Here is an 18,134-nt window from a genome sequence, read left to right on the forward strand (position 1 = left end):
ATGCAGCCATAGACTGCAGGAGTCCAGAAAACAGTCATCTTGGGCTGCTGTGTATTAATCTTACTGACGGTAAAGGGACTTGATGTTTGATAGCTGATGTTTTTTTAAAACCCAAAGATTTCTAAAAATCTAAAGCAGCAGTTCTCAACCTTCCTAATGCTGCAGCCCTTTTAATATATACAGTTCCTCATGTGGTGACTCCAGCCATACAATCATTTTCATCACTACTTCATAACCATAATTCTGCTGCCGTTGTGAATCATATAAACATCTGATATGCAAGATATCTGATATGTGACCCCTGTGAAAAGGTTGTTCAACCCCCAAAGAGATTGTGACCCACAGCTTGAGAACCACTGATCTAGACAAACAAATACCCAGCTTTATTAAAGGTTGCGTGGAATTCTTCCGGTAGCCTTTGTACTTCCTCTTCCTGTAATCCGCCAAAGGTGACCTGTGAAGATTGTTTACTTCTCTCTTGACCCATAAAACCCCACAAAATCATGCAAATCAAGAGGTTCACTTTAAGAACACCTAGGAAACTGCTCAGGCCATCAAGGGTATGCGTGTCCACAAAGCCCCCAAGTAAGTATCGGAAGGATGTCATGCTAAAGAAGCCGTGTGTGCCGTTCCTGCACGGGAATAAATTCAACATAGAATAAATGCAGATAAAGGAAAGGTTAAAAAACCTTTGGTTTGGCATATAAGGCCATTTTTATTATGATTTTTCTATTTCTGTGGCTCTTAAAAAGAACTATTCATTATTTTTCTGTGATACCATAGTTCAAAAACAGAGCTCTCTCCAGTCCCTGTTTCTATTTATTGATCCTAAACTCAGTGAAATCACAAGCAAATAAAATAAATCTTTGTTTTGGAAAGAGAATCTTGTTTTGTGAAAACAACAAACTTACAGCTGAAGAGCCTCTTCCTTGTCTTTACCCCTTGTTCTCTGGAGTTACTCTCTGACATGTTCTTAACATGTTTACTATAATCATGCAACATTACACAGACTTTCAGAGCTGTACGCATGTATGCTCCCTTCTTTGGCGAATATATAAAATTGTTTGTTCACAGATATTTGGTATCTGCCAGTTTCTCGCACACTGAGCAGATCTGTTGCCAGTGGTGAGGCCTGGAGCGGTCTCAGAGTTAGAGACCAGATGGAGATCTCTGCCCAGTGTTTCTCAGACATGAGACAAAGTAAGGAACTGGAAGGATAGTTTATTCTAGAACAAAGGTACATACTCAGAATGTTCGGGCTTCTCAGGAGAGCCATATTGGAATTTTGGATAGTTTATAGGTAAGCCTTAATAGAAGGGATTCCTGGGAGATTTGTCCAGATAGGAATCCTAGTAGGTTGGGGTTCTCTCCTCGGTAGGGTTTCTTACCCTTTTTGTGTTTATCAAGTTTTTAGATATGGCATGGCAATAGATGCATGATGGGAACATCCAGTCTTGTAAGGCTAACTAAATGGAAATCCATTGTAAAAAGCAAATCTGGGTTGGCCATGTACTCTCAACCAGGTTGGCCAGTGATTCGATAGATAAAACATGTTGGCCCTGTGGCCCTGTGGTTGTCTGTAAGCCATAATGCGCTTTGTCCGTCCTTTTGTCCTGTGTCCTATGCCTGTGTAGCCTACCTCGGATCTGCCATTTTTAGAAGAAGAACTAACAGTGGATAGCATGACCTGTCTGTCTCAGAGTTCAGTGGAGATTGTATGGTTTTCCCCACTTTTCATGTGCATCACACACACGTACACACACACACTCACACACTCACACACACCACCCAAAGCCCTCACCCCGTGTCCTGCTTCCTTAGAGACTGCATTCAGTTGAAGGTTTATTGCCCGCCATCCACTCACCCAGCACTTCCTCCATGTCCACGTGTGTGGATGCCATTGGTTGGCTACTGTGTATATATGCACTGGAGACGAGAAGATAGTTCAGTGTAATAATGGTTTGTCTATTTCTGAAAAAAGAAAAGTTTTCAAAGCTATAAATAACTGAAGTCTTTGTGTCCCAAATTATCATATAAACATGGTATTAAGAGAGCTCTAGTAAGAACTCTGGCTATTTGGCTGCAGTTTGGAGGAAAAGTAGGTAATTATCTTGTTGTTCCCTGAAGTTTGGTCCTGCGATGTAGTCCAGGTTGGTGTCAGGCTTGCAGTTGTCTTGCTGCAGCTTCATAAGTGCAGGGTTAGATATGCACCCCCACACCTGCCTCTTGTCTTTTACTTTTCTAAAGCAATTTCTGAACCTAAAGCTAACCACGTTATGTTGTTACTCAAGCCTTCTAGAGTATAAATTACTAACCCTGGTCTCCCTTAATCTGTCAAATTCTCTGACCGCCAACCTTAAGGTTTCTGGTCAAAGGCCAGTTTGACATCACAGGGTAAACCAAGGCAGGCAGAGAGGGTGGTGTTGGTGATTAGGGCCCAAAGCGGATGTCTTCTGGCAATTAACTCCTGATGACAGCTGCAGGGAAAAAGAAACTTAGTTACTTGGGTTCTTTTATCTTTTACTCAGGAACCCCTCACTGGCCATTGAGAGGCTCAGATTTGTTAACTCTTCACAAGCCAGAGAGAAAAGAAACAGAAAGGAAGAAAGGCACATAGAGATACATGTATATTGGTGAAGCAGATAAGGCTACACCATGATTTATTATCTTCTCAAGATAATTGATCACGTGGTTTCTTTAAGCATTTTAAGCATCACCTTCCACACATTCATAGTAAGTTTATGGCAATAGTTCATGTCCTAGGTTTCTAAGACTTAAGGAGTTACAGCAGAATTGTTTACATGTCTTTCCATTAACTAGTACCTTATTAATAGCTCTGTAAGTTAAGTTTAAAGCAATCATTTTTATGTTACAAGTTAGCATGGCTTTGTCGAGAGATAAGTCATCTGCCTTGAGTCATATTATTTTGAAGTCTTGAATAGATAAACTAGTCCATCATTTATTTTCTGTCCTTGCACCTATAATAAATTGTCCATTTCCAGTTTATGGCCTTTAGTTACCAGATAGTGGCCTCATCCCCAACCTAGAAGAAATGTTTTAGTAGATTGTGAATTTGTTCCAAGCCTGCTTTCTCTTCCTAGTGCAATTAGCCCATGACACATGGAGGTTTACAGAGCTCTATTTGCAGCTTTTATTCTATAGGGGTCTTGAGATTACCCATATCAGTTTAGGAGTTCTATAAAATCATGATCAGGAATTATGAAATTATCAGCATAGCATTACATGAAAGTGCATATTCATAATGAGTCTGCCAGAGATCTGCTCTGTCTGGTAGTCTGATGTCCAGGAACCACTAGGCTATATAGTAGGGGCAGGAAAGGCATATTGGCAGTGAGAAGCAGCAATCGTGGGGTGAAGTCTCTGGGGACCCTGCTTCTCAGTACACTATCACAGCCATGCAAAATGGTGGCCATCTCTAGAAAATTCACTTGCTTGCCATAGCCTTTCCTAGATGGCTTCTGACAGTTTCTAAGGTTGTAAGTCTGGATTGGGGCTAGAATTCGCAATTATCCTATCTTGCCAGTCCTCCTTCAGGGACCATAATTTGGCAACAACTCTGTGAGCACAAGGAAGTAAAAGGTGGTAAAAGAGAAGGAAGGCTGAGAGTGTTTTGACTCACATGTTCTAGTCCTTAAGAAAAGTTTTCAACTGATTATTTACAATCAGTAATTTGTTAGCTGAAAAGAAGCCTTAAAATAAAAATAAGCGAAAGACCCAAACGGTTCTCTGTATAAAGCATTGTTGAGGGCTCCCTGGGCATGTGACATAGCAGTGTTGTGCTTGCCTAGCATGCGGGAGGCACTGAGTTCATTCTTCAGTACCACCACCAAAGGGAAATAAAAAGCAGTTGCTGAAGAACATGTGTATGTCTACAGCCTTTGGCTGCCAGATTTAGATGTAGATAACTGACCCTTAGGAAAGAAAATCACCTGTAATCTTCCTAGATTTTAAAACATTAACTTGAGAGAGTTTTAATAATTTGTTAGCAAGTTGTAGAATGGTTTCATTTTCTGAATGGTGCCGGATCACTTTAAAACATTATTTTTAATTTATTTGAGACAGGATCTTATGATATATAGCCCTAGCTAGCCCACCCCTTTTCTGTAGATGCACACCTTTAGTCCCAGCAGAGGCAGTCAGATCTTTATGAGTTTGAAGCCAGCCTGGTCTATAGAGTGAGTTTTAGGATAGCCAGGTTTAAACAAAGAAACTTTGCCTCAAACAAGCAAACAAAATTAACCTCATGAATGAAAATTCCTTGTTAGTATATACATATATGAAATGTCAAAGAATAAAAAAGGGGGAAGGGAGTAAAGGGAATTCTGTATAAGCTGTGATTTAAAGTAAGGAGAAAGTTTGTAAAAGAGTTATCTTAGTGTGAACCGAGTCAGACCTACAGGCCAAATCAGCCTGTGACATTTGTACTATTTATCATAATAAATTTGTTTTCCCAATTAGATCAACGTGAAGTAAGAAAAAACTGAAAATCTCTGATGTCTAGAACATGCCAGTAAAGTTGGAAACCTTCATCTTAATACTTTGAAGAAACTCTAGGCTCAAGACTAACAGCCCCATAAATGTTAACTATAATCTCCAAGCACTTAATGTCAATTGTTGAGAGAAGTGACCACTGCCGTTGACACGTTAGAGTGACGCTTCCACCGTGGGGATCAGGGAGGCTGGGCAGGTGCGGCTGCAGTTCCTCCTGTTGGAAACATTGCCGATAATTAGTAAATGCTTTCGAGTTTCCCATTCAATCATTGAGCTACACTACTCTTCTAAGCCCCCCAGGGTAGGCCTAGGATTCCATATTTCTAACTGTAGAAATCTACGCCATGAGCATGAGGTCTTAGGAGACTGGAGACTCTTTCCTTCTCTTAAAGATACAACCCAGCCTCATGTGTAGACTTACCATGCAATAGAATTCTTTGTAGACATTCATTATAAATATATATGTATTCATATATATTGAAAAACAGAATTTGGGGTAAGTTTTTGTTTGTAAAATCCTAAGTTCATATTTAGTTACACAAAGATACAAAATCTGTCACAAAATTTCCATGAACAAAGTCAAAAGATAAATTAAAATGAAAGCTTATAATGATTCAGTTTTCTTCTTTGTTAAATTTATTTACATTTCTGTTTTTTTTTTTTTTGAAGAATTTTTAATCAGGAAAGGAAGTGGTGCATGACTTTATCCTTATACTTGGGCGACAGGCAGGTAGATTTCTATGAGTTTGAGGCCAGCTCACATGGTTGTCTGTACGACAGAAGAGAGTGTCACATGATGTGGGTTCTGGGACCTGAACCCTGGTAAGTGTTTTCCCTCGGAGCTATCTCTCTAGCCACAATGATAAAACTCCTTAGGAGTCACAGGGACATGAGTGTCTGCCTAGAGGTAATTATACTTAGGACTTCAGTGTGTGTCACCGACACTGTTGGAGCTTCTTCCTTCATAAAACACTTACTGCTGGCTCTCATTTTATTTTTCTGGTAACCACGGCTGTCCTGGAAACTGCCATGGAGCCCAGGTTGGCCCTTAACTTTCCATCACCCTCTTACCTCAGTCTCCCCTGTGTTCAGATATAGGCATGTACCACCATGCCTGTGGAAAACTTCTGGGTTTAATTTCTCTTAAAATAACACTATGTCTATTTAACTAGATTTTTAATTCTGGAAACCCCAAAAGTATTTTCAGTATCCTCTCATTTTAATGGTTTTTAACACTTTTCTTTCTTTCTTTCTTTCTTTTTTTTTTTTTTTTTTTGATGAGATAGGGTCTCTTTATGTAGCCCTGGCTATACTAGAACTCGAAGTGTATTTTAAAACTCATTTTAAAAGATGCTTAGGGGGTTGGGGATTTAGCTCAGTGGTAGAGCGCTTGCCTAGGAAGCGCAAGGCCCTGGGTTCGGTCCCCAGCTCTGAAAAAAAGAACAAAAAAAAAAGATGCTTAGACATTCTTTCATTTATTTTAAAAGAGAGTCCATTCTCCTGTGTAGCTTAGACTGGACTCAGAGTTCTTGTGCTTTGGTTTCTCAAGTGCTGGAGTTAGAGTTGACTGCTGCTGTGCCCAGTTTAGTTTATCAGCCCTTGGCGAATAGCCCAGACTGACCTCAGTTTCAAGATATACCTGCTTCAGCCAGGAAGTATAAGCATGTGCTACTGGACCTCACCGGCAGTCTTTAAGAAGGCATCATTGTGGGCTAATCGCCATAACTACACATAGAGTACTCACTGTGATGGCCTTTTTTTTTTTTTTTAATTTTTTCAAAAAAAGGTTTCTCTGTATAGCCCTACCTGTCCTGAAACTTCCTCTGTAGATCAGGCTGGCCTTAGACTCACAGAGACTCACCTGCCTCTGCCTCCCAAGCACTGGGATTAAAGGTGTGCACCATCCCTCTGGCTCAATGTGATGACTTATAACACGAATAAGTACTCATCAGATTTCGGAGTAGAGAGAACAGACCTCATTACCCCCAAGTTGCCCATGTTCCCTGTGTGCTGTCCTCATGCCTTTCCGCACCCCTAGCAACCACTCTCAGGTTTTTCTGTTACCTCCCTCTGCTGTTGCTCTTCCAGAAAGTTTATATAAATAGAATCATGCTGGCTGGAGAGATGGCTCAGCTGTTCAAGGCTAGGCTCACAATCAAAACTAAATAGAGCCCTGCGGACTTTCCTGTCTGCCTCCTTTCATTTGGCATGGTTGCCTTGAGTTGATGGGTCAGTAGTCTCTTCCTTTTCACTCCTGACTGGGAGCCCACTGTGTGCTGGCCATTGTTCTTTGGCCAGTTCCTTGTTTCAGTATTGGGGGGTTTCCAATATGACATTACAAGTAAGGCACTGCGGAATTCAGTTACAAAACCTTAAACGGCCATGTACACGTTCATTTTGGGTAAATGCCTAAGAGTAGAACGTAACCCAGTACTGCAGGTTGTTTTAGCTTCTCAGGATACTCCCAGTTTTCCAAACCGGCTGCGTAACTGTGCTCTTAGAGCGCTGTATGAAAGTCGAATCAGTCCTTACTTGTCAGCCCTCAGCATCAGCCCTGAGCTTTACAGACCTTGTAGAATGTATGTCCTAGCATCTCCTTGTGGCTCTAATGTGCATACCTCCAACGAGCAATGGTGTTGAATGCTTTTGTTTATCACACTGATGGAGCCTTCTCTAGTGCAGTTTGTTGCCCCTCTTCAAACTGTGAAAACTCCTTATGTAAACCATAGTACATATACCTTGCACATCAGTTTTGAATATCGATGGAGTCCTTTTTGTCATTTTTTCTTTCGAAAATGTGGGGGGTTTTTTTTGTGATATTATCTATGAAATCTTATCCTGTAGCAAGTTTTTTAAGTTTCTTTCCAAATGTTTTTTTTCTTTATAGTTTTATGCTTTACAATTTATCTGTTATTGGGTATCATGAAACACACTGTAGTCCCAACTTCTCATTTGGGAAGCTGAGGCAAGAGCATCACTTGAGGCAAGCCTAAACAGCCCAGACTCAGAGACAGCCTTCATTTAGGTCTGTGGTCTATCTTAAGTTGATTTTGTATGTGTAACACAGTAAGGGTCAGAGGTCGTTTCTCTGCATATGAACGTTCTGATCAGGATTAGGTTTGAAGAAGACTGTGGTTGTTTGCAGTCGAGTGTCTTTGCGCCCTGGCACACCGGTTCACAGATCTAGGCTCGGCTCTGTCTTGCTGGTCAGTTAGTTCTTGTACCAGTGACACATCCCTACTATTCTGTGAAAATGACTTTGCATATATCTCTTTGAGATCCTCTTTGCAATTTAGTAATTTAGTAAATATACTCAGAGTAGGATCGCTAGATCATATGCTATTTTTCATTATTTTGAGAGAGTCTTGGTTTGCTTTAAACTTAATATCCTCCTGCTTCAATGTCCTGAGTGCTGGGATTACAGGGCTGTGCCACCATGGCTACCCCCACCCACCTTAGGAATCACGCGTTGCTTTCCTTAATGGTTGTATCATTATTTCCCAGATAACAAAGTACGAAGGTCATAGTTTCTTCCCGACACCACTCCTTGTCATTTCCTGTTTCATTTTCTAGAGCTCTGTCTCTACCTAGGCAAGCACTGTAGACTGAGCTACGCCCAGCCTGTCTTTTATGGGGTGTTTTTTGTTGGTGGCTAGCATCCTAGCAGTGTGAGAAAGCTTTGTTCCGAAAGTAGAATTTGCTGAGAGTTCCTTGCATTTGTAGATTACCTGTTCTCTGCTGTTAGTTCCTTTGATGCCCTTTCTTGTTGGTGTTAGCCCTGTTTGTTTTGCCTTTGTTCTTTAATACCTCGTAGCACCATTTTGCAATTTCAAGGGTAAGACATTTGGGGCAGGAGTCCCTAGACTACCTTTGGTTTTGTAATTCATTCACTGCAAAGTCTCATAGACCTCAGGAAAACTATAGTGTTTGCTGTTACAGCTGACTGCAGTGAAAGAGTACAGATTATCACTGGAAATAGAAGGGCACCTGCCTGAGATTCCAGGGGATTTACGCAGACAGTGCTTAATCTCCTGGCCACAGCATGTGACAACACACTTGCACTATTTTCAACCAGGAAAACAGGCTTGGGCCTCAAGGCCCAGGCTTTTACTGTTAATGGTCCATACAAGCATGGTTGGCCTTAGTTGTCTGCCCCCTTGAGGGACCAAGCTGACTCTGTCCTCCACATGGATCACAGTCTAGGTTGCCAGTGTGTCCCAAGGCCTCTACAAACAGTCCTAATAGGATACTCCAAGGACTTACAGATACCTCCTAGGATCTGAGCAGGCCAGAGTCTTCTTGGCAGGTACTCGGTTTAGAAGACCCTGAGGTACTGAATTCATAGCTTTACTGTTCAGTGGGCCCTTAACTCTTTCTACCCACCTGGGTTGGCTTTCTGGTGTCTTTGCCATACTGCCCAAAAGTAATTACATCCCAGATTTTTCCTTACTACCTGTTTATTCTTTGCAGAATGGTTCCAGACTGTAGTAATTGTGCTTATTTGTGTCCCTAGCCTCAGAGTAGTTCAGGAGTCCAGGACCTTGTCTCTCTAGCTTCACCGCTTTATTCCTGGCTCCCAGTGCCCTGTGTTCAAATGGCTGACATTCAGTCGCACCCCCATCCCCCCCACACTGTAAAAAAAATGTAGTAATCAGTATTTAAAAACTGAAACAAATTTATGTAACAGGGGAATGGCAAAAGTCAGGAATATAGTTTATTTTTGTAAGTGTGTGTGTGTGTGTGTGTGTGTGTGTGTTCCTGTGAAAGTAAATGTTTACCACATTCATGTAGGAGGTCAGAAGACAGTGTTGGATCTCCTGGAACTGGAGTTTATAGACAGTTTTGAACTACTATGTAAGTTCTGGGAACTAAACCTGGATCCTATGCAAGAGCACTAAGTGTTCAGTAAAAATTAAAAAGTACATTGAGACCTTGTATCTCACCTACCAGATTGGTAAGAAATCCAGACATTTGCTCCCATGACTTGGCAAGGGCGTGGTGAAATCAGCAGTTTCCTACACTGACTGAACTCTAAGCTGGCACAATCTCAGAAATGAGGGCAGGTTGGCAGATGTAGTAGAATGTGTTGGTTAAGTGTGTGCTGCTAAGTGACTAGGGAAGCCTTCCTTGCAGTGTTGTTTATAAGGCAAAAGATTGGAAGCGAATTAGAATTCCACTGTTAGGGGTCAGGCAAATAAGTACAGTGCATTTATACAGTGGCTGTGTAGGTGGCTAGAAAACTAAGAAATAGAAACATGAAGAGACAGGTACAGAGACACGGGACCTATAGTTCCAGCTCCTTCAGATGTTGAGACAGAGAATTGGTCCTAAGTCCAGGACTAACTTAGAGGACAAGAGTAGCAGACTCTGTCTCAAGTTGGAATAAAGAAAAGATGTCTTTGACCTGGTGAGTAAGAACCTCTTTCTGAGTACAGAAGCAAAGCACAGCCTTGTGTGCAGAGGGGGCTCTGGGTTCCGCTCAGGTCAGCAGCACTGAGGGGCTCTGGGTTCCGCTCAGGTCAGCAGCACTCAGAAGCGGGTCTTATAAGACCCTAAACTCAAAGAAGAAAACGAGAAACAGGGTGTACTTTTTCATACTTTCTTACTTTAAAACCATTTAACCTTTAAAATAAGTTGTACCTTCTAAAAGTTGAAAACAAAGACTAAGGGCTAAGAGAAAGAGAGAGTGTGTGGGACCTGTGTGAGAGAAAACCATTCACTGTTAAGTATACCATGCTCTCCTAGACCATTTTCAGTTTGGGACAGGGCAGGGTGGGGCTATGCTCTTTACAAACCAGAATATCCAGTGTAGGAGTGAGTGCTGGATCTATCTTGGCCTAATTAACTATTCATACAGACAGATGCCAGGGCTGTGATGTCAAGAAAGTCACACCTATTTTAATTCATGTGAATATTAACCCATGTTTAGTTAGAATTGTATTGCTAAACACAGATGCCACAGTTGTAACTGATGACTTGATCACTTCCTTCTCTGGAAAAATAGAAGCCTAGTTTATCTCTGGGGTGGGAGAAAGAGAGAGAAAGAGGGAGAGGAGAGAAGGAAGGAGGGAGAGAGAGAGAGTGTGAGAGTGTGAGAGTGTGTGTGTGTGTGTGTGTGTGTGTGTGTGTGTGTGTGTGTGTGTGTGTATTGCTCACGGGATAAAGTCTCAAGTCCTTGATAGGACAAATTAAGTTTTTTATAACCTGTCTCTAAAAGGAACTTTTTAAAAGAGCAGAATGTCTAGAGCCACCGCCCTTTCTGTGGGACTGGGGTTTGAACCCAAGGCCTTGCTCATGGTAGGTAATGTTTTACCACTGAGCTACACTCCCTTTTTAAAATTTTATTCTGAGACCAGGGCTTACCACTTTGCCTTCAAACTTGTATTTTTCTTGCCTCAGCTTCCTGAGTCCGAGGATTGCAGGTGTGCCCTGCCACACCCAGCTCAGAGTCCACAGCTTACTGATTAGGGTATTGTTACTGCAGAGTGTCTGGGGTACATAGAAGTCCCTGATTACTTGTGGGACAGGACGGTGCCTTAGGTACGTTTCTGTTGCTGTGATAAAACACCATGACCAAGGCAAATTATGGAAGAAGGGCTTTATTGGGTTCATGCGTCCAGGGGCATTGGAGTCTCATCATCATCATATCAGAGAAGCATGGCAGCAGACAGGCAGAGTGGCTGGAGCAGAGAGTAAGAGAGACACAGACAGACAGACAGACAGACACACACACACACACACACACACACACACACACACACATACCACACCAAGCCCTGGGACTGGAGAGGCTTTTGAAATCACAAAGCCTGCCCCTATTGACTTATTTCCAGCAAGACCACACCTCTTAATCCTCCCAACAGCATCATCAATTGGGGACTGAGTGTTCAAACATTTAAGCCTGTGGGGAACACTTTCACCCCCAAAGATGAATATGTTGCAAATGACATTCAAGAGACCCTGAGCCCGCCCTGAGTCTTCCAGGTTCCCGTACTGTTTCAGAAATGCCAGATTAAGGAGAACGTTTTTGTGGAGGCAGGCTGTCTGGGTTCACACCCTCTGTGAATAGCTGTGTCTATTTCTTCACATTCCTGTGAAGGAATGGCAAGAGAGTGACTGAAAAACAAAGGATATGTATTCATAGTCCCTGTTTCATGGGAATAGTGTTATGCTACATTATGGAGGGGTGTGTGTGTGTGTGTGTGTGTGTGTGTGTGTGTGTGTGTGTGTGTGTGTGTGTGTGTGAAGGGCAGAGGACAGTGTTGTGGAGCCTTTCTCTTCCCACCTTTATATGGGTTGTCAGGCTTGTACTGCAGGGTGGCGGGCACTGTTATTTGCTGAGCCATTTGCCCATGGCGTATGTTTTTAATGAATGGTAGTAAGACTCCACAGTCATGGTCACACTGTGTAGTTGGAACTGAGATTTGAAGGTAGCTCGTTTTCAGTCATCTTCCTGAAAGAGCTTAGCTCAGTCCAGTGTTAGCTACTGACCGTGACTGTTAGCACTGCAAGTTGGCTTTCCATCATGTGGTTTCAGGGAACCGATTGTCAGGTTTGTCAATGTCTTTACCCTCTGAGCCATCTCACCAGCTCTGTTACTGTTCTTTTTACTTATTTTACCTTTGGAAAAATTTAATCTTTAACAAATGAACAAAAAATTACCAAAATAAATAAAAAATAAGAAAAAGCCAGGGGCCAACGAGATGGATCATTGGATAGGGTCACATACCTTCACGCATGATGACCCAAGTATCTGTACACACACACACACACACACACACACACACACACACACACACACACACACAAATAAAATAAAGCTAGGTATTGAGACCCAGCTTGGTAATGGCAAAGCTCTTGCTGAGCATGTGTGAGGCCCTGGGTTCAGTTTATAGTACCATACACAAACAAACGGACAGACAGGGCAGAAAGCTAAGCACAATGAGAATGAGCATTACACCTCATGTGGGAGCTATGGGAGCACACGAAGGGGTCAGTCTGCAGAGCCAAAGCTGTAGGACCTTCATGACACAGGGTGACAACAGGATGTCCAAGATGACTTCCAATGAGCATCCAGTAGTGAGTGTCCAGTGTTGATAGCAAGCCAGAGGCCTCGAACCAGAGCAGTGACTCACTGCAATGAACATTTGCAAGTAAAGCTCTGTGGGCAAAAGGGTGTACTGTGGGGACACTGCAGCTTCCGTGGGGAGAGTTTTTGTTTTGTTTTCTTCTGCCAGGGAGTTTGAAAGGTTGGAGAGCAAATATGGGGAGGCAGGGACATGAGTGGGGTTAAGGTGCATGGTGTGAAATTCACAAAGGATGACTATTAACATGATGAGACCTGGGTTTAACCAAGGAAAATGGGCTCTTAGAAAAGACTGTAAATTCATTCAGTCTGTCCATCTAGCATTTATGTTCTTTATCAGGCTTAGTGAGGGCAGGAAGATGAGGACAGGGAACATGGGGATAATTTAAGGCCCCTGTGTGTTCAGGAGAGTGCTTGTTTGTTTTGGAGTTAGGATTACTCTATGTAGTTCTGGCTAGCCTGGAACTCACTACAGAAGAGGCTGACTTTAAGCTCCCAAGTGACAGGATTAAAGCTGCGTGCCATCATGCCTGGCTGGGAATTTTTTTTAAACTAAGCAATTTTTAAAAATGGTTGTAGTCGGGGCTGGGGATTTAGCTCAGTGGTAGAGCGCTTACCTAGGAAGCGCAAGGCCCTGGGTTCGGTCCCCAGCTCCGAAAAAAAAGAACCAAAAAAAAAAAAAAATGGTTGTAGTCTTACATGGTGTTGTGAGAAAGAATATGGAGGAATATCTTGAACATCACTATATGTATTCTAAAGTATTATTAATAAAGAATCCCAGCACTTGGGAGGCAGAGGAAGGTGGATCTCTGAGTTTGAGGCCAGTCTGTTTTGCAGAGTGAGACTATTGCCAGGAAAGCTCCGGCTACGTGAGAAACCTTGTCTGGAAAAAATCAAACAACAGCAACAACAATAATAATCAGATAGGGACTACTTCATGAATTTGAAAAGATGAGATTACTTAAGTTTGAAGCTGCATAAAGAAAATTTGAGGGCTGGAGAGTTGGCTCTGTGGCTGGTTAAGAGCACTTGCTCTTCCAAAGGACCGACATTCAGTTCGCAGTACCCACATGGCAGCTTACAGCCATCTTTAACTCCAGTTCCAGGGGATCCATTGCCCACTTCTGGACTCTGTGGACACCAGGTGTATGTGTGGTGCATAGAAATATATGGAGGGGGATTGGGGATTTAGCTCAGTGGTAGAGCGCTTGCCTAGCAAGTGCAAGGCCCTGGCTTCGGTCCTCAGCTCCAAAAAAAAAAAAAAAAAGAAATATATGGAGGAAAAAGACACTATTCCCATGAAACAGGGACTATGAATACATATCCTTTGATTTTCAGTCATTCTAAATATAGTATTTAAGCCAAGCATCCAAAGAGGAGCATGAGTGTCTTAGGAGGAGAATAGGAGGAGGGTGAAGTGAGCCAGAACCCAGGTAACAGGGTGGGCCATAGCAGCAAATAATAATCTAGTATTAGAACTGGCTGTTAGGTGGCTTTTTCTTGCTTCACATTTTTAGAATTTCAGTATTGATGTTGCCATTACCATGAATCCCAGGTGTACTTCTTACAGAATCCGTGTGCTGAGAGGCTGGTTTACTGAGTGCATTTCTCCTGCTTTTAGAATGACAATCAAGAACGGCAGCAGCATCATGACAGACAGAGACTTGACAACCCTGAGTCGATATCTAATGGCCGACCCCAGAGTAACTTTACCAGGCAGGTGATAGAGCAAGATGAGGAGGAAGACGAAGAGCTGACATTGAAATATGGAGCCAAGCACGTCATCATGCTCTTTGTTCCTGTGACCCTCTGCATGGTCGTTGTGGTGGCCACCATCAAGTCAGTCAGCTTCTACACCCGGAAGGATGGGCAGCTGTATGTATAAGTGTTTCATTCTCTAGGCCGGTGTGCTCTCCCCCTTAGCATGTTGTTATCCTCTCGAAGATCTCTGTGCCTGTGAACTCTCAACTTTTCTGATGGTCAGAGGCAATGGGGATGGCAGGGATTGATGATTTGATGTTTTGTTTTTGTTGTTGTTTTAGTTCTAACCTTTCGAATTCTTACTGTTGAGCCAGCAGGCAGGGTGGCAGGGCCTGAAATCCTAGCACTTGGCAAATGGCTCACAGAAGTTTAGAGGTTTAGGAACCATGGGTGTGGGACCCACCATGTGGTGTTTGAGACACAAAAGGACGGTGGCATATGCCTGTCAAAGCACTTGGCAGTGGAGAAGGGACAATCAGGAACTCAAGTTCATCTTCTGCTGTATGCAAATATTTATTCCAGCCCAGCCTGAGCTACACAGACAGTCTGAAAGCAGCACTCCTGTTGTCCTCATCGTGGCTTATATGCTAAATCTTTAAAGACCGCTATCTTCATCTATCGGTACTAGATCCTTGCTAGTATTTCTCATAGCAGCCTGTTTTCCCTGCTTCTCAGGCTAGTCTGGAATTCACTTGTAGTCTTGGCTAGTCTCAAATTTTTGATCCTGCCTCAGCCTCCTGAGTGCTAGAATTACCGATGTGTGCCACCATACCCAGTTTATGACTCTGTTATAGAAACGCAGATGACACACCTTTCTTTCTTCCTCCCTCAGAGCAGTGCAGGGATAGGCAGTCCAGATTGGTACACCGGTTTTTTATTTATGAAGCATGTGGCTTCTCTCTTCAGCTTCTGTCCTAGGTTTCTTTAAGATCCAGCCTGAGCTTTCGTTCACCAGCAGGAGGGAGTTGAGAAGGGGACATAGGCATCACGTAGCCCAGGGCACTCCCTGCAGGAACTGCCTCTGTGGCTTGTTCAAAGTTCCTTGGCCATTACACAGTCTCATGGCCACAGCTGCTATAAGGGCAGAAGTAAGGTCATTACACTGGAAGCCTTGGCACCTGGAATTAAGGTATTTTTATGTAAATGAAAACAAGAAGATAACCCCAGTTATAGTCACCCTACAGATAGAAAACCTGTGTTCAAACCCTGCCACCTCTCTCTAGTAACTGTTGTTCAGCCTTGGAGTTAATGTGGCAGAACCTGGTTATTTAACAGATTTTAGTAAGCTGTGGAGAAAACCTTGGGTGAGATCATCATTTCAGTGCAAAGCATCCACTAGATGGAGCCAGTGCCTAGTGTGAGTTCGTATTTTCACAGTCTTATTTTCTTTTACTCTGAAGAAGTTATTTCAGAGGATAGCTATTTTTCTTAAGTTAAAAATTAGTAGCGAGAGGGTTGGAAATGGCTCAGCAGTTAAGAGGGTGCACCATTCTTGCAGACGTACTGAGTGGTTCACAGCACCCACATCATACAGCCCATAACTACTTTTAATTCCAGCTCCAAGATTTGGGTGTCTGTCCTTCTTGGACATCTGTACGCATGCACACAGTGCACTCACATGCACACGCATGCACGCACACACACACACACACACGCGCGCGCGCGCGCGCACACACACACAAACACGCACTTTAAATAAAAGTATATATGTCTACATTTTAAAAAATTATTACCTAGAGCTAGGGTGGTACAGACCTATAATCTCCACACTTGGAATGCAAAGGCAGGGAGAGCACATATTCAAGTACAGCCTGGGCTACATGGTAAGTTCCAAGCTAGCTTGGGGTTACTTATTAGATTCTGTCTCAAAAACTAACCAACCAAATAAAAAACTTCTAGTTTACTGATGAGCTCCAAAAGGTACATTCTGAATGACTCAGTAAAACCAGAACCCTCACAATTAATTCCAGTTTTGAAGGAGTATGTGGTTTGACATATGCATTAACACTCTTGTGGTTTTTTTCCCTCTTTAGAATCTATACCCCATTCACAGAAGACACCGAGACTGTAGGCCAGAGAGCCCTGCACTCGATCTTGAATGCCGCCATCATGATCAGTGTCATCGTCGTTATGACCATCCTCCTGGTGGTCCTGTATAAGTACAGGTGCTACAAGGTGAGTGCCAGGCAGCACTGTTGTCTGCCTCGACCTGCTTATTGGTTGTTGTTATTTTGTGTGTGAGATGAGAGAGAGAGAGAGAGAGAGAGAGAGAGAGAGAGAGAGAGAGAGAGAGAGAGAATGAGAGAGAGAATATGAATGTGTGTATGCAAGCCTGTGCTTGCCAGAGTGTACATGTGCAGTTGATGCAACAACTTGGTGGAAGGGGTTCTCTCCTTCCGTCTTTGCTTGGGTTCTAGACATCGAGTCTTCAAGCTGGCAGGCTTCACATTCCGAGCCACTTCACAGCCTTCTCGCCTTATTATAGTCTTTACTTGGTCTAGCAAAGAAGAAAGAGTTTTGTTTTCTTTTAAATATTTATTTATTTTATATATATGAGTACACTGTTGCTGTCTTCACACACACCAGAAGAGGGCACCAGATCTCATTACAGATGGTTGTGAGCCATCATGTGGTTGCTGGGAATTGAACTCAGGACCTCTGGAGGAGCAGTCAGCGCTCTTAACCGCAGAGCCATCTCTCCAGCCCCCAGAAAAAAGAGTCTTGTGTTTTGGGTCTACTTTATCTTTCCTTTCATTCTGGAGCATGTTGAAAGCACCAGAAGACATACATGGGAAACGGGTGTGTTTATGTGTTTTCACATGTGTTTTCAGTATTTTGATTTATAATGTGCCTGTGGCATTACAAAGACTTTTGTGTATATCGTCATTAACAAATAGTGCTAGAGGATTTAAGTGGCTCGTAAAGCCTCCCTCAAATGCTGCTTCTGAAATCACTAGTGACGGGCCACCTCACTGGGGAACTGCCAGCGTCATTTCTGAGCAGCAGTGCCTCTTGCCTTAGCCACTGGGCACAGAGAAAGCTTGCAGCAAAGAGGCAGGGCCAACCTCCCAGCCTCTTCCCTTCTTCCTTCCCCCCCCCCCCCCCCTCTCTCTCTCTCTCTCTCTCTCTCTCTCTCTCTCTCTCTCTCTCTCTCTCTCTCTCTCTCTAAGTGACTGCCTCCTGGATCTCAGCTACCCAGTACATGCTTCATACTCAAACCTGAGAAAATCAACAAAGGAATACAAGTCATGGAATCTTAGATCGACCTTAGTAACAGGAAGAGTAAATGTTAACTCTCTGTATTGCAGTCTATGTTATTTCCTCCTAGATTTTATTGTGGGATTTTGTTTACTTTGCTTGGTTTGTTTTGAGACAGGGTTTCTCTGTGTAGCCCTGGCTGGCCTCAAACTCACCCTGTAGACCACGCTAGCCTCAAACTCAAATGATCCACCTGCCTCTGTCTCCTCTTTTAAAGATCTGTGCCACCACCACATGGGAAATATGTGTTCTCCCTGCTGCCTGTGTTTGTCTGCATGCCAGTGTTTACCTCCCAGTTCCTTTTTTGGCCTTAGTGGACACATTCTGGAGTTCGGCTGATTATGGGGTTAGGCTTGGTTTTTTGCCTCCTTTTCAGATTTTATTATGGGTGGAATTCTGCCTTCTCCCATGTTTTTTCTCCCACATTTCCATATTTCCTGCTTTTCTTTTTTAAAATTACCTGTGTATTATGTATAGAGCTGTGGACTCAGCATTGAATTTCCTGAGTTTTTTCCTA

At 42.9% G+C, this 18,134-nt stretch overlaps 1 protein-coding gene across 7 annotated transcripts in view; it reads left to right on the top strand.

Moving 5' to 3' along the window:
• The window catches only part of Psen1 (presenilin 1), a 52,045-nt gene that overhangs the window by 12,414 nt on the left and 21,497 nt on the right, over positions 1–18,134 (top strand). For all 7 annotated transcript variants that reach the window (XR_015621697.1, XR_015621696.1, NM_019163.4 and 4 more), the window contains 2 exons: positions 14,220–14,473; positions 16,393–16,534. Coding sequence is in view for 5 of the 7 variants with exons in the window: in NM_019163.4 (NP_062036.2) it covers positions 14,220–14,473; positions 16,393–16,534 (396 nt within the window). In the remaining 2 variants the exon portion in view is untranslated. The remainder of the gene's footprint in view (positions 1–14,219; positions 14,474–16,392; positions 16,535–18,134) is intronic.

The sequence above is a fragment of the Rattus norvegicus genome, chromosome 6 (genome assembly GCF_021556685.1).
Source record: "Rattus norvegicus strain SHRSP/BbbUtx chromosome 6, alternate assembly SHRSP_T2T, whole genome shotgun sequence".
Lineage (NCBI taxonomy): Eukaryota > Metazoa > Chordata > Mammalia > Rodentia > Muridae > Rattus > Rattus norvegicus.